This window comes from Trachypithecus francoisi, unplaced genomic scaffold (genome assembly GCF_009764315.1).
Source record: "Trachypithecus francoisi isolate TF-2019V2 unplaced genomic scaffold, Tfra_2.0 Lachesis_group14, whole genome shotgun sequence".
In the NCBI taxonomy this organism is placed as follows: domain Eukaryota; kingdom Metazoa; phylum Chordata; class Mammalia; order Primates; family Cercopithecidae; genus Trachypithecus; species Trachypithecus francoisi.
The window spans coordinates 55,692,885-55,707,174 of NW_022681459.1; the positions used below are offsets into that span (position 1 = coordinate 55,692,885).

The following is a 14,290-nucleotide window of genomic DNA, read 5'->3' on the forward strand; positions in this document are numbered from 1 at the left end:
ACTGAAGCCAGATGTGCAGGCCAGGCTGCAGGGTTACCAAATGCTTGAGGGTAGCGGATGCATGAGTCACTCTACAGCCATAAAGAGAGGAAGCGGACCAACGTCACTCACCTGCCAACTGACGTGCACGATTGCGGCCGCTGCGCCCGCGAGAGCTTTGGTGTTGCGCCGTCCGGGGAGTCACCTAAGACCAAGAAAGGAAGTGTGCAGTCAGGCAACGCGATCAAGGGGAGAACTACTGTTGGGGGATCTTCACCAAATAGGCAATTCTCCGAGTATCTCCACTGTCCCAACTTGTAGTGTAGGTGGCACTGGTCCACAAAGGGCCACCCTGCCGCAGGCAGGAGCATGAGAGGCACTCACCCCTACGCAGGGACCCCGGCCCAGGCAAAGGCTGCAGTCTGACAGATGGACGTGGGGGAGAAAGGTAACAGCCCTCTTCACTGCGCCACCCCACCCTGGCCATTGATCCCATCAGGGCAGAGCACAACTTTCATAGAGTAAAGTCGACTTGCCAGACGGCACCTCCACGCGCTAGACACTTGCCCACAGGAACGACACTGCAGGGGTTTAGGTTCCCAGGCACGCCCAACAGAGCCCACGTACCTCATTTCCTGAACCGTGACATTAATGGGATAATAATAATTCATTACATTATGTTTGTGCTGTTTTAGTTGACAAGTATTTCCACGTGTATGATCTCATCTGATATTCACAATGGGATGAAAAGCAGGCTCAGAGGGCAAAAGGGTCACCAGTTACTGAGCTAAGGCCCACCACAGGCCCCAGAGGTCCAGTCCCGCCGCCACCCCCTCCAAACACTGGCTCAGTGGTTCCTCCTCTACTATATTGGCTCCTTGAAAATCCCAGTAGGCACTTGAGTATCAGCACATGTGCTCTGGGGCCTCCAAAGCTTCAGGCACCAGGACTCCCTTGGAACACCATGCTATGTCTGGGAAGCCCTGGGGAAAGAGGCTGTCCCTCAGAGCCCCTTACCCCAGCACTAAGAGGGAAGGGTGGGGCCCGGAGCTGAGACCTCTTCTCTGCAGGTGCTTCCAGGAGGCCAGGCAAGGGTCCAGGCTGCTGCCCCCACAGATAGCCCCACTCTCTGGCAATATCACAGCTGCTGCTGGGCCCTCCATCTTAACAAGCTCACACCCACCCTCCTGCCCCTGCACCCAAGCTCCTGTCCCACGTCCCTGTCCCTCTTTAAAGTCAGATCTCCTCAAAAAGGCTGCCTGCACTTACATTTCCTCCCTCCTGTTCTTTTTTTTTTTTTTGAGACAGAGTCTCACTCTGTCACCCAGGCTGGAGTGCAGTGGCGTGATCTTGGCTCACTGTAACCTCCGACCCTGGGTTCAGGTGATGCTCGTGCCTCAGCCTCCCGAGTAGCTGGAATGACAGGCGCCTGCTACCACGCCCGCTCATTTCTTTTTTTTTTTTTTTTTTTTTGAGATGGAGTCTCGCTTAGTGGCCCAGGTTGGAGTGCGGTGGCCGGATCTCAGCTCACTGCAAGCTCCGCCTCCCGGGTTTACGCCATTCTCCTGCCTCAGCCTCCCGAGTAGCTGGGACTACAGGCGCCCGCCACCTCGCCCGGCTGGTTTTCACCCGGCTCATTTCTGTATTGTTAGTAGAGACGGCATTTTGCCATGTTGGCCAGGTTGGTCTTGAACTCCCGACCTGAGGTGATCCGCCTGCCTCGGCCTCCCAAAGTGCTGGGATTACAGGCGTGAGCCGCCGCCCCGGCCTCTCCTATTCTTTTAAAAATCACCTCCATCAAAGTGGTTCATGCACAGAGTTTTTAAAAATGAAGGTTAAAATTTTATGAGACAAACAAGTCTCCCACCACACCCAGCTCTGCTTCCAACTTGCTGGCAGCTTATGATGTCTACCTTCACACATTTCTAAATCACACACCCGCATTGCTACCTCCACATTCTAAAAAACTCCATTTGTTACAAGAGTTAAAAATCTGGCCGGGCGCGGTGGCTCACGCCTGTAATCCCAGCACTTTGGGAGGCCGAGGCGGGCGGATCACCTCAGGTCGGGAGTTCAAGACCAGCCTGGCCAAAATGGTGAAACCTTGTCTCTACTGATAAAAAAATTAGCTGAGAGTGGTGGTGCGCGCCACCAGGAGACTGAGGCATGAGAATCGCTTGAACCCGTGAGACAGAGGTTGCTGTGAGCCGAGATCGCACCACTGCACTCCAGCTTGGGCGACAGAGTGAGACTCTGTCTCAAAAAAAAAAAAAAAAAAAAATCTGCCCCTCACACCTTCCTACCACCCCCACCTGTGAGTTCACCAGGCCTCCAGTGTTCACCCCAGCACTGGAGAGGTGTGCAGCTTGCACACAGCTGAGCCAAACGTGCTCCCATCCTCTCTCCACCTCCGTTTTTGGTTTGTTTGTTTCTTTTCTTTCTTACAAGAAACAAGGTCTTGCTCTGTCACCCAGGCTGGAGTGCAGTGGCGTGATCACAGCTCACTGCAGCCTTGAACTCCTGGGCTCAAGTGATCTTCCTGCCTCAGCCTCCCAAGTAGCTGGGACTACAGGTGCCCAGCACCATGCCTGGCTAAATATCTTTGAAAATTTTTTCAAAATTTGAATTGGGGTCTCACTGTGTTGCCCAGCCTAGTGTCTGTTTTCTTTTATGGAGTGGGGTGGTCTGTGACTGAATCATCCTATCATCCCTGTCTTTTGGGAACATTCTTGAGTCACTGACCCTGCACCATTCACAGAGGTCTTTGTGAGACCCAAGGTGGTCACACCTGGCGGGTGCGGAGGCAAGCCCGCCTGCCTCTCCCTCGCCGCCTGCCTCTCCCTCGCCGCCTGCCTCTCCCTCGCCGCCTGCCTCTCCCTCGCCCCCTCCCTCTCCCTCGCCGCCTCCCGCGTTGGCTCCCTCTCCCGGGATCCCTTCCTCTTGGTTGTCCTCTCCCTCAGCTGGGTGGAGTGCACTCTTCATCAGCTTCCACGGTGGCACAGGAAGGTCATTCTTCTTATGAAACGGAACATGAACAAGCCATCTCCTGACACCCTCAAGAGTGCCCGAGGGCCGCATGCGCACACGCGCCTCCCAGGCCCACATCAGCTCTTCCCTAAACCAGGACAGCGCAGCTCCACTGCAGCTCCCAGTACCCAGAATTCCAAGTCTCAATCCTCTGGGTGACCCGGCAGCGTGGACTCAGGAGTGAATAGCAACATTTGTCACTGGACTGTTTTACAAAGAAGGCTGCTTGTCTCGAGTATTTTGAGAAAGTGCACGTATGAGAGGCTCCACTATAGGGCACCGCTCATGTGGTCCCACGCTACAAGTGCCCTCAGCCCTCACCTCTCCTCCACAGTGACAGCTGGTGTCACAGCCAACAAGCAACACCACCAGTGCTCTCAGCCAAAGAGTGCGCACCACCACGTGCCTCCCAGAGCTGTGTGTTCCCAACAGCGTGGCCATTCCCTTGGGGCCGCTCTTCTGGCCAGTGCTGAGTTTGTGGGACCAGTTTTGACCCTGATGAATGACCAAAGGCGTGCAAGAGACAGCCCTGTTCCCAGCATCATGGAGAGAGGAGGAATCGCCTGCTGAAGGTGAAATGCACATCTGAGAGGTGCCTAAGGAGCCCCCAGGGGCACGGTCTGGGAAACGGCAAAGTCAACAGGGAATTTGGGATTAGCAGAAGTCCTGTGGCATCAAGCAGCCCGACAGCCAGCCGACGTTTGTGGAGACCAGCCGACGTTTGTGGAGACCAGCCGACGTTTGTGGAGACCAGCCGACGTTTGTGCCAATGTGGTCAGGAGAAACACAGCAGGCACATGTCCCGGCTCCAGGCATTCAGGCAGAAGAGAAGCAAGCACTACAGAACAAACCTCCACGTGACCTGGGCCGTAGGGTGTCCCTGAAGAACCCACCCAATCATAGCTCCCATTTCTTTTCTTTTCTTTCTTTCTTTCTTTTTTTTTTTTTTGAGACAGTCTCGTTCTGTCACCCAGGCTGGAATGCAGTGACACCATCTCGGCTCACTACAACCTCTGCCTCCTGGCTCAAGTGATTCTCCTGCCTCAGCTTCCCAAGTAGCTGGGATTACAGGCATGTGCCACCATGCCTGGCTAATTTTTGTATTTTCAGTAGAGACAGGGTTTCACCATGTTGATCAGGCTGATCTGGAACTCCTGACCTCAGGTGATCCACTCACTTTGGCCGCCCAAAGTGCTAGGATGACAGGCGTGAGCTACCGTGCCCAGCCCACAGCTCCCATCTCTACAAACTCAGCTCTCTGCTGTTGAAACCTACACTGAGGTCTCAGCTGTGGCCTCTCTGAGTTCTCGGCCTGCTCCACCCCTCAGCGGCAGCCCAAGTGGCCTCTCACCCTCACTACTTCCAAAATGGGGCCGTGGAGTCTGCCTGCTGCCTCTTCCAGCCCTCCTGTCACATGAGCAGCAGCACCCAGGTTCCGCCAGAACCTCAGGGCCACTGGAGTCCCTCTCTACACTGCCACATGGGCCCTAAGCTACCAGAATGTCAGGCAGACCACAGCACCCCAGCCTCCTTCCCCAGCACTAGCCTCCTCCCCAACACAGTGAGGGCGAGGTCCGCATTACCCTCCCCACCTCGCTCCCGCCCAGAGACTCTGCTCTTCCCTCTATGGAGGGATCTTCTGAAGGTCAAGTCGCTCTGCTCTAATCTCCTGCATGCACATCCTCTGGAACTGACGGTACTCCAGGGCCCGCTCTGGTCACACGGCGCTCTGCGAGCTGGCCTCGGGCTGCCCCTCTGTCTTCATCTCTTCTTACCCTGCCCCTTGGTCACCGACTGGCTGAGGTTGCTAGTTTTTGTTCAACAGCTACTTTCCTCTTCTTCTCAGTAAGACATTTCAGCTGTGTGCAGAATAAAGACAACGTGTCCTAGCATCCTGTGCAGGGAAGCGTGGTGACCAACGGGACACAAATGGAGTGACAGAGACAACTTGCAGTGAGAGTCCTTGAAAGGTGGGGATTTGCCCTTCTTCACCTAAACAGGCTCCCTGCCGGGAGGTGTGAGGGCCAGAGTCGGTGCAGCCACACTAGACCACGAGGACAAGAAGCTCATTACAGCAACACAGGATGGAAGAAGCCTGGGTCCCTCACACCAAGGAGTACCGACCAGCTGTCGCACGTCTATGCGGAATCCGGACCACAGTGGCTGCGCTCCTATCCTCAGCCCCTGAGCTGCTCCCGGAGCGCGCCCCGTGCCTTCCTGCTCCAGGACCTCTGTACTCGCCATTGCCTCTGCCTGGAGTGCTCCCCCTTGCGCTTTCCTACCAGTTGCCTCAGTGTCCTGGTTCAGATCTCAGTCCCGTGTCACCTCCTGACCATCTCTACCAAAGAACCACCTGATGCAAATTCCTCCCCAAACACACCAGCCCCAGGACACCATCTTCTCTTAGTCCCTTCGTTATGCTAGGATCTGAAGGCCTGCTCATCTGATAACATTTCGTGTCTTTTCCTATTAAACAGAAATTCCATGAGAGTAGGTCTGTCTTATCATGATGTCCCTTGTCCCCCAAAGCATTCCAGCACAGAGAAGACACTCAGCAGAACAGCTTGTTCCTACAGCAGGACTCAGAGTGTGGTTTCCGGGAGTTACAGGCTGCCTGTGCTGGCTGGCACTGCCAGAACTTAAAATCCTCAAGCACCCAGAGAGCAGATAGATCTCCCTGACAGAGGAGGCCAGGACGCTCCTCTCACCTTAAGTCAGCTCTGAGAACTTTCTGCATTGCACACAGTTGTTCGAGTAATTCATGGAAACTTTACAAACACCTACCCACTACTGGCCAGACACCTGCTGGGGCTGGTGGCCTCAGTGACTGGAGAGGGCAGTGGCTGGGGCTTAGGAGGCTGAGGTGGCTGCAATGTGAGGGCCAGAAACTAGAGAGGAGGGGGATACTCTGACAGAAAGAGCTCTAGGAACCCAAGGGGAATCTCGAGTCTCTGGCTGAGCACCAGGCAGTGCACAGGCGCAGGGCAGGAGTCCTCAAGGTCAAGAGAAGAGCAACTACCGGGCAGCAACGAGCGGAGCTCACAGGGCCGCGAAGCCGCCATCTTGCAGCAGCCGGAGTGCAGGGGCCTCGCGGGACACACGGGCGTGCAGCAGAGGCCTTGGGAAGGGCGCCGGTGGCAGGAGGCGGAAAGACAATTCTAGACCCACCACTTCAAAGCATAAAAAGCCTCAGAAGGATGATCTGCACCTTCACTGCCTGCCAAGCCCAACCCAACTCCTCAGAGAAAGACAACAAAATCCAGACATTCAAACGTCTACACCTGACAATATCCAACAACCAAGAAAAACCTGTAAAAAACGTAGAGGCAGGAAAATGAGGCCAAAACCCGGAAACAAAATTAGTCAACAGAAACAGACCCCAAAATGATGCGGAAGATGGTATGAGAAGAATCGTAGACCTTAAAACCATTATCAATTTGCTCATGAGGATGTAAAAGAAAACCAAGTACCATGAGGAGAAATAAGGGGAAACTATTATGTTAGAAACGGAAAGTTAACTGGATGGGCGTCATAGCTATTAGGCACTGCAGAAGAAATGATATCTGACAACAGAAACGACCCAAACCGCAGCTCAAGGGAAAAGGCTGGGCCGGGCATGGCAGCTCACGCCTGTAATCCCAACAGTTTGGGAGGCCGAGGTGGGTGGGTCAGGAGTTAGAGACCAGCCTGGCAACATGGCGAAACCCCGTCTCTACCAAAAATACAAAAAAAATTACCAGGGCATGGTGGCGGGCACCTGTAATCCCAACTACTCGGGAGGCTGAGGAAGGAGAATTGCTTGAACTCAGTAGGTGGAGGTTGCAGTGAGCCAAGATCATGCCAATGCATTCCAGCCTGGGTGACAGAGCGAGACTCCGTCTCAAAAAACAAAAAATGAAAAACAAAACAAAACAAAACAAAACAAAAAAAAAGAAAGAAAGAAAAGAAAAAGAAAAAAGGCTGAAATTAAAAAAAAAGAACAGAGCTTCAGTGTCCTGTACGACAACGTCAAGAGGCCTGTAATAGATGTGATTAGAGGCCTAGGAAAGATGCAAAGATAGCTGAAGAAATAATGGCCAAGGTTTTCCAAATTTGATGGAAAAAAACCGACCTACAGATCAAAGAAGCTTAAGAAACCCCAAGCAGGATAAAGGCAAAGGAAGCCGCCTCAAAGCACATAATAATCGAATTGCTGACAGTAACAGTAAAGAGAAAACCTTACAAGCAGCTAAGAGTTCCGGGGTGTCACACTCACAAGAACGAACGTAAGACATTCTGGGGGCTCCACTGACTCCCCAAAACAAAGTGGGCGAGAAGACAGCGGGTCACACCTGAAAGCACTGTTGGAGGAAAGCACTAAAAACACCGTCACTGCCATCAATAATTGTTTAAAACTTTAAATGGAATTTCTTCAATATTTTAAAGATATATTAAAATGTATCTATTACTCACCAATAGAAAACTTAGGAATTTTAAATTGATTTGTAGGAGTAGACATAACCTTTGTCTTGGAATTTAGATAGGAATCTCGCCGTCTGATACTTCCAGTCTTATTCAATTGAGAAGATTCTGACCAAGTGGAACTGGAGTTCGGCCACTGGCCTCCACCTTCCGGAGTCTGGGGTTGGGTGGGGGACGCTGAGGGGGGTGCTGTGGGCTGCTCCACTGCCAGCCCAGAAACATCGACCTGCTTGGCTTGCCGGGAGGATGCCCCCACAGGGCCTGCAGGCAGAGCTGGCCGCAGCAGGGTGGGTCCTATTCCGCCTGACTTGCTGATGTTTGACAGAGGCCGGGAGCTGTTTGCAGGAATACTTGCAAATTCACTTGATTTAGCTAGAAGGGTATACACACAAAGATCACATTATAAAATTATGCAGCTGTTTAACAAACACACAGAAGTTATGCTGTCTTTAGCTCATCTACCTTAAACATATGACACATTAAAAATATTCTATAAGCCCATCAGGCAACATCATCAAACACAGGACGGCCCAGGCAGCTTTTAGCTTAGCTGAGTGAATTCTAAGGTACTTATTCTCAAAATATTACTAACATGTACACAAGCATGCATAAATTCAAGCTCTCCTATCTTCATTGATTATGTTGGCAGGAGAAATCTACATTAGTTGAGCAGATGGAAGGGGACAGTCTAGTCACATGTCTCATCTGTCTGGTCACAGAGGTGGACAGGGAACAGGGAAAAAAGACGCAATTGCTACTGGTTGATTCCTTTAAAATTACAAGGAGTCTGGGTCATATTAACCATAAGCACTATTTAAAATAGAAGACCAGATAAACTAGAATAATAAATACTGCGCTACCAATATACACAGATGATCTGGTAAAGGATTCTTAAATAAAAACTTTAGAACAGGAGTGGTGGCTCATGCCTATAATCCAAACGCTTTGGGAGGCCAAGGCAGGAGATCACTCGAGGCCAGGAGTTCGAGATCAGCCTGGCTAATATAGTGAGACCATCCTCTCTACAAAAAAACACAAAAATGTGGGCCAGGCGCAGTGGCTCACGTCTGTAATCCCAGCACTTTGGGAGATCGAAGCGGGCGGGTCATGAGGTCAAGAGATCGAGACCATCTTGGCCAACATGGTGAAACCCAATCTCTACTAAAAATACAAAAATTAGTCAGGCGTGGTGGCAGGCGCCTGTAGTCCCAGTTACTTGGGAGGTTGAGGCAGGAGAATCACTTGAACCTGGGAGGCAGAGGTTGCAGTGAGCCAAGATTGTGCCACTGCATTCCAACCTGGCAATAGAGGGATACTCCATCTCAAAAACAAAAAAAACCCACACACACAAAAATTAGCTGGGTGTGGTGGCATGGCATGTGGCTGTAGTCCCAGCTATTCAGGAGGCTGAGGTGGGAGGATTGCTTGAGCTCAGGAGGTCGTCACCTCAGTCTGTAAAGGACACAAACCTCTCTTAATCACAGAATGGCAGAGTCAGGATTCCAGATCAGATCAATCTGATTAGAGTTCACACTTTTCATCTTTTTTTTTTTTTTGAGACGGAGTCTCGCTGCCGCCCACGCTGGAGTGCAGTGACGCAGTCTCAGCTTACTGCAACCTCCGCCTCCCGGGTTCAAGCGATTCTCGTGCCCCAGTCTCCCCAGTAGCTGGGACTACAGGCACCCACCACCATGCCCGGCTAGTTTTTGTGCTTTCAGTAGTGACAGGGTTTCACCATGTTGGCCAGGCTGGTCTCAAACTCCAGGACTCAAGCGATCCACCCATCTCAGCCTCCCAAAGTGCTGGGATCACAGGTGTGAGCCACTGCACCAGGCCCACTTTTTTCATTTTGTGAACACAATCCACACCGTGCTGCCCTGAACGACCCCGAGACTCCACACCGCCAATGCACCTTCAAGAGGATTTCGCTCTGAAGAGCAGAAAGGCGAAGGCTTTCCCTTACCACTAGATGGCAGCCGTGGCTTGGCAAGGTTGAAATGTGGCTTGACCTCAAATAGGTGTGGGAGCATGAATTTAAACAGGCACCCAGGAGTTATGGGGGCCATATGCCCCAAATTATCTGGAATAGTCCTATTTTAAAACTGGTGTCTCATGGCATTGACATGAGCCTGATTCCTTCTGTGTTCTCAGGCACGGGGTATCATACACGCTTTCTGGCTGTGTGTAACACCTAGACTGAAGCCACCCATGTGACTGTGCCCTCCTCATGGGACACATGCACTGAGGGCAAGCACAGCGACTCAGCCGACAGCCTGGTCCACCGCACACAGCACGCCCTCCGGGACGTCCTGCTGAGCCTAAGTGGTTCTGTAGAAACGGTCTCCGAGGCCTCAGCAGCACTCCAGGCCTCACCTGGCCAGATGTGGGTCCGGGCACGATGCCGGCTGCCTCACCTTTGCCCGCTGCTGGGGATGTGCACACACTGGATGGCCCGCTCCAAACAGGCCCTGAGGAGGACTTCCTTGCGAGATTGCTGGTAGAGCCGGGTGCTTTTAACAGGGTCTTCTTCAGCCCCAACTGGGGCAAAATGTGAAAAAACAGAATCAGCAAAGATCTCATTATTTACCTGTAACTTATGTCTGCAAAAGTAAGGGGTTTTTGGCCAGGCGCGGTGGCTCACGCCTGCAATCTCAGCATTTTGGGAGGCCGAAGCGGGCGGATCACAAGGTCAGGAGTTTGAGACCAGCCTGGCCAATATAGTGAAACCCCGTCTCTACTAAAAATATAAAAATTAGCCTGGCATGGTGGTAGGCACCTGTAGTCCCAGCTACTTGGGAGGCTGAGGCAGGAGAATCGCTTGAACCCAGGTGGTGGAGGTTGCAGTGAGCTGAACTCGTGCCGTTGCACTCCAGCCTGGGCGACGAAAAAAAAAAAAAAAAAAAGGGGGGATTTTAATATTTTAAAATAATCTAATATTATTATCTTGAATTTAAAGAAGAAAAAAGTCAAGCAGCACTTCTCAAAGCATAGTCTTCAAGCTCCTGCGTGAGGATCACATTAGGGAGCTATAGTGGAAATGCAGATGTGGGGCCCCAGCCCAGACCCCATGAGTCAGTAGCTGTAGGGCCCAGCTTCAGGCACTTTTAACAAGAACTGCCAGTACTCTTGCGCCCAGCTCGGTTTACCGCCAGTGCCAGAAAAGAAGTGGCCAAGATGTGGCTGATAGGTATCCATGCCTATGAGGAACTGCAGTTTTTTTCTTTCAGACAGGGTCTCACTCTGTTGCCCAGGCTGGAATGGAATGCGATGGCATGATCACAGCTCACTGCAGCCTTGACCTCCTGGGTTCAAGCAATCCTCCCACCTCAGCCTCTCACATAGCTGGGACCACAGGCATGCACCACCATGCCTGGCTATTTTTATTTTTTAGTAGAGATGGGGTCTCACTACATTGCCCAGGCTGGTCTCAAACTCCTGGGCTCAAGTGATCCTCCTGCCTCAGCCTCCCAAAGTGCTGAGATTACATGTGTGAGCCACCACACCCAGCCGCTGTTTTCAAAACATCAACATCTCATGTCATCTGTTCAAGGACCCTACATGAGGGAAACGGAATATCCCCACCTACGAACTAGGGCTCTGAGACGCTGACTTTTCCCAACCCACACAGCTCCCAGGGCAGAGGCCAGCCATCAGTGCACACTGCGAAGCCAGTATTCTTTGCATGTATTTTGCAGGCTGCCTCTTGTGGGTGTATTTTCAACTTTTCCACCTCTATTTTTTTTTTTTTTTTTGAGACAGGGTCTCGTTCTGTCACCCAACCTGGAGTGCAGTGCATGATTATGACTCACTGCAGCCTCCACCTCCTGGGCTCAAGCAATCATCCCACCTCAGCCTCCCGAGTAGCTGGAACTAAAGGTGCGTACCACCATGCCCAGCTAATTTTTGTATTTTTTGGAGAGATGGGTTTTATCATGTTGCTCAGGATGGTCTTGAACTCTTGGGCTCAAGTGATTCTCCCATCTTGGCCTCCCAAAATGCTGGGATTATAGGTATGAGCCACTGATTTTAATCCAAAGCACTTGTACACACAGCTGCCACCTCATTCCCAGCAACCACAAGTCTGGGCCCCAGCAGCCAACTCACCTTATTTGGAACAGGGATCGCCCGCTTGCCCTGGCCCAAGTGGCTTCCAGCGGCCGGTACACTGACAGCACCCGGGGCATGTTTCTCAGGGAGAACATCCTGGTGGAACTCCTTCTCGGCTGGGATTTTTGTCCTGGAAGGACTAGCTGGAATCTCTTTCTTGGGCTGAAAAAATTTAATTTGAACTGTGAGAACTGTCTAGTCCTTAACAATGTACAGAGATACTCAGGCTTCCATTTAAAGCAAGCCCAGGCACTATCTTCCCCAATGCTACACGTGCTCCTCCATTCATGAGCTAGATTGAAGGGAATAGAGCAAACAGTTCACATCCTCCACCAAATCACTGTGGACAAAAGTGATGATGGATTTTGCTTCCTCATTAAAAACAGCATCAAATGATACCGACACAGGTCATTAATAGGAGAGCGGTCCTCTAAAGCCGTTCCCCAGTCAGGATCCTTATTTAAGAATGATAATGAGAAAGCTGGTCTAGTTACACAAATTTCAAAATGCTGTACAGAAAAGACTCATCCATTAAATGGTCATCTCTACCAGAGAAGCTGCACAATTGCAATAAATCTTCTTGGTCTAGTATTGAAAGCCATTTTCTTTGGCCAGAAGAGTCAAAAAATAAGTTCCTGACATATTTAGGGACAAGGGCATTCATGGAACTAATTCATACTTACATAAATAGCCCCTTATAACAGGAGGGGTAATAAGGTAACAGCAATAGAAGCTTAGAGTGGTAAAGACACAGCAGGAACTTTTTCCCTTTATAGCATTTCTAAAAACTGAGATACTTCTCATAACGTAAAAGTCACTATTTTAAACAGTATACTTCAGTGGTTTTTAGATCTGTTATGTTGTACAACCAGCACAAGCTAATCTTAAAATATGGTAGTGTTCCTAAAAAGAATCTGTTCCCGGGCAGGCACGGTGGCTCACACCTGTAATCCCAGCACTTTGGGAGGCTGAGGCGGGCAGATCACCTGAGGTCAGGAGTTCGAGACCTGCCTGACTAATAGGATGAAACCCTGTCTCTACTAAAAATACAAAAACTAGCCAGGCATGGTGGCATGCGCCTGTAATCCCAGCTACTCGGGAGGCTGAGACAGAACTGCTTGAACCGGAGAGGCAGAGGATGCAGTGAGCCAAGATCACACCATTGCACTCCAGCCTGGGCAACAAGACCAGAAGAAAAAAAAAAACCTGTACCCATTAGCAGTTACTCCCCATTCCCTCATCCTCCCCAGCCCCATCTAGGGAAGCACTCAGCCACACCTCTGTCATTGGCCTGTCACGGTCATTTCATATAAATGGAGCCATATGACATGGGACCTTTTGTTATGGCCTCTTTCACTGGGCAAAATGTTTTCAAGGGTTGTCTGTGTTAAGCATGTATCAGCACTGTGTTTCTTTCTTTCTTTATTTTTTTGAGACAGAGTCTCGCTCTGTTGCCCAGGCTAGAGTGCAGTGGCGCCATCTTGGCTCACTGCAACCTCCACCTCCTGGCTTCAAGTGATTCTCCTGCCTCAGCCTCCCAAGTAGTTGAGACTGCAGGTGTGCACCACCATACATGGCTAATTTTTGTATTTTTTGTACGACGGGTTTTCGCCATGTTGGCCAGGCTGGGCTCAAACTCCTGACCTCAGGTGATTCGCCTACCTTGGCTTCCCAAAGTGCTGTGATTACAGGGGTGAGCCACCACACCTGGCAGTGCTCCTTCTTGTTGCCAAAAGTAAACCATTGTCTGGAGAGACCCCATTTTCTTCACCCATTCATCATTCGCTGGATGCCTGGGTTGGTCCTACTTTTTTGGCTGTTACGAATGATGCTGCTTGGAACATCTGCATGTGGATTTTTCTGTGGATATGGCTTCCATTCTCTCAGGTCTGTGTACTAAGGAGTGGAGCTGCTGGGTCCCATGGGACCCCTACATTTAGTTTCTTCAGGAGCTGCCAAACTGTTTCCACAACAGCTGCACCGTTTCACGGTCCCACCAGCAGTGCGTGAGCTTCCAGCTTCTCCACATCCTCAACCTTCTCCTCATCCCCCACATCCTCATCCTCAAAATAACACTGGTTATTTTCTTTTTCTTCTTCCTTTAGGCATACCTAGCAGTTGTCTGTGAAGCGCACTTTTAAGTAGGTGTTACAGTCGAGCGGTCCACCCATTGCTAATGCCTCCTCACAGGAGTGAGCATGTGCTGTGAGCCACTCTAGGAGTGACTTCTCCCAGAGAAGCATGCAGGAAGTGGTGGGGCTCCCATGTGTGCGTGAGTGCATCTCAGCTGTGCGCACAGAGCCCTGGCCACTGGGAACAAGCTCTCTGGACCCCAGCCCACCACGGAGGACCAGGAGGTCAAAGGAGATGCTTCAGTGGGTCTGGAGCACCCCAAATCACACCACCTCTCTCCCCGAGTCCACGCATGCTACATGCACAATCCCTGTCCCGAGTCCACGTGTGCTCCACACAGCAAGACCCATCCCACTCTCATTCTAGAAACATCACGGTAGGAATTTACATCCAAATGGGCTCCAATAAAAGGAGTTTGCAGGACCAAGGTACAGGCCCCAGCTATTCGGGGTGGCAGTGCCGGACATACGTCCTTGTCAAGGGCAGTGCGTGGCAGCTGCACCTCGGCTGGCTTCCATTCTTGGCTCTCACCACAGGGAGTCACGTGGCTCAGGAGATGGGCTTGGTGGGGGTAAAGGAATTT

At 51.2% G+C, this 14,290-nt stretch overlaps 1 protein-coding gene across 1 annotated transcript in view; it reads right to left on the reverse strand.

The window, feature by feature from the left end:
* GTSE1 (G2 and S-phase expressed 1) overlaps window positions 1–14,290 on the reverse strand; it is a 38,215-nt gene that overhangs the window by 10,406 nt on the left and 13,519 nt on the right. The window contains exons 5-8 of the mRNA XM_033233564.1: window positions 11,572–11,736; window positions 9,882–10,005; window positions 7,459–7,839; window positions 112–184 (exon numbers count right to left, since the gene is read on the reverse strand). Of these exons, the coding sequence (XP_033089455.1) occupies window positions 112–184; window positions 7,459–7,839; window positions 9,882–10,005; window positions 11,572–11,736 (743 nt within the window). The remainder of the gene's footprint in view (window positions 1–111; window positions 185–7,458; window positions 7,840–9,881; window positions 10,006–11,571; window positions 11,737–14,290) is intronic.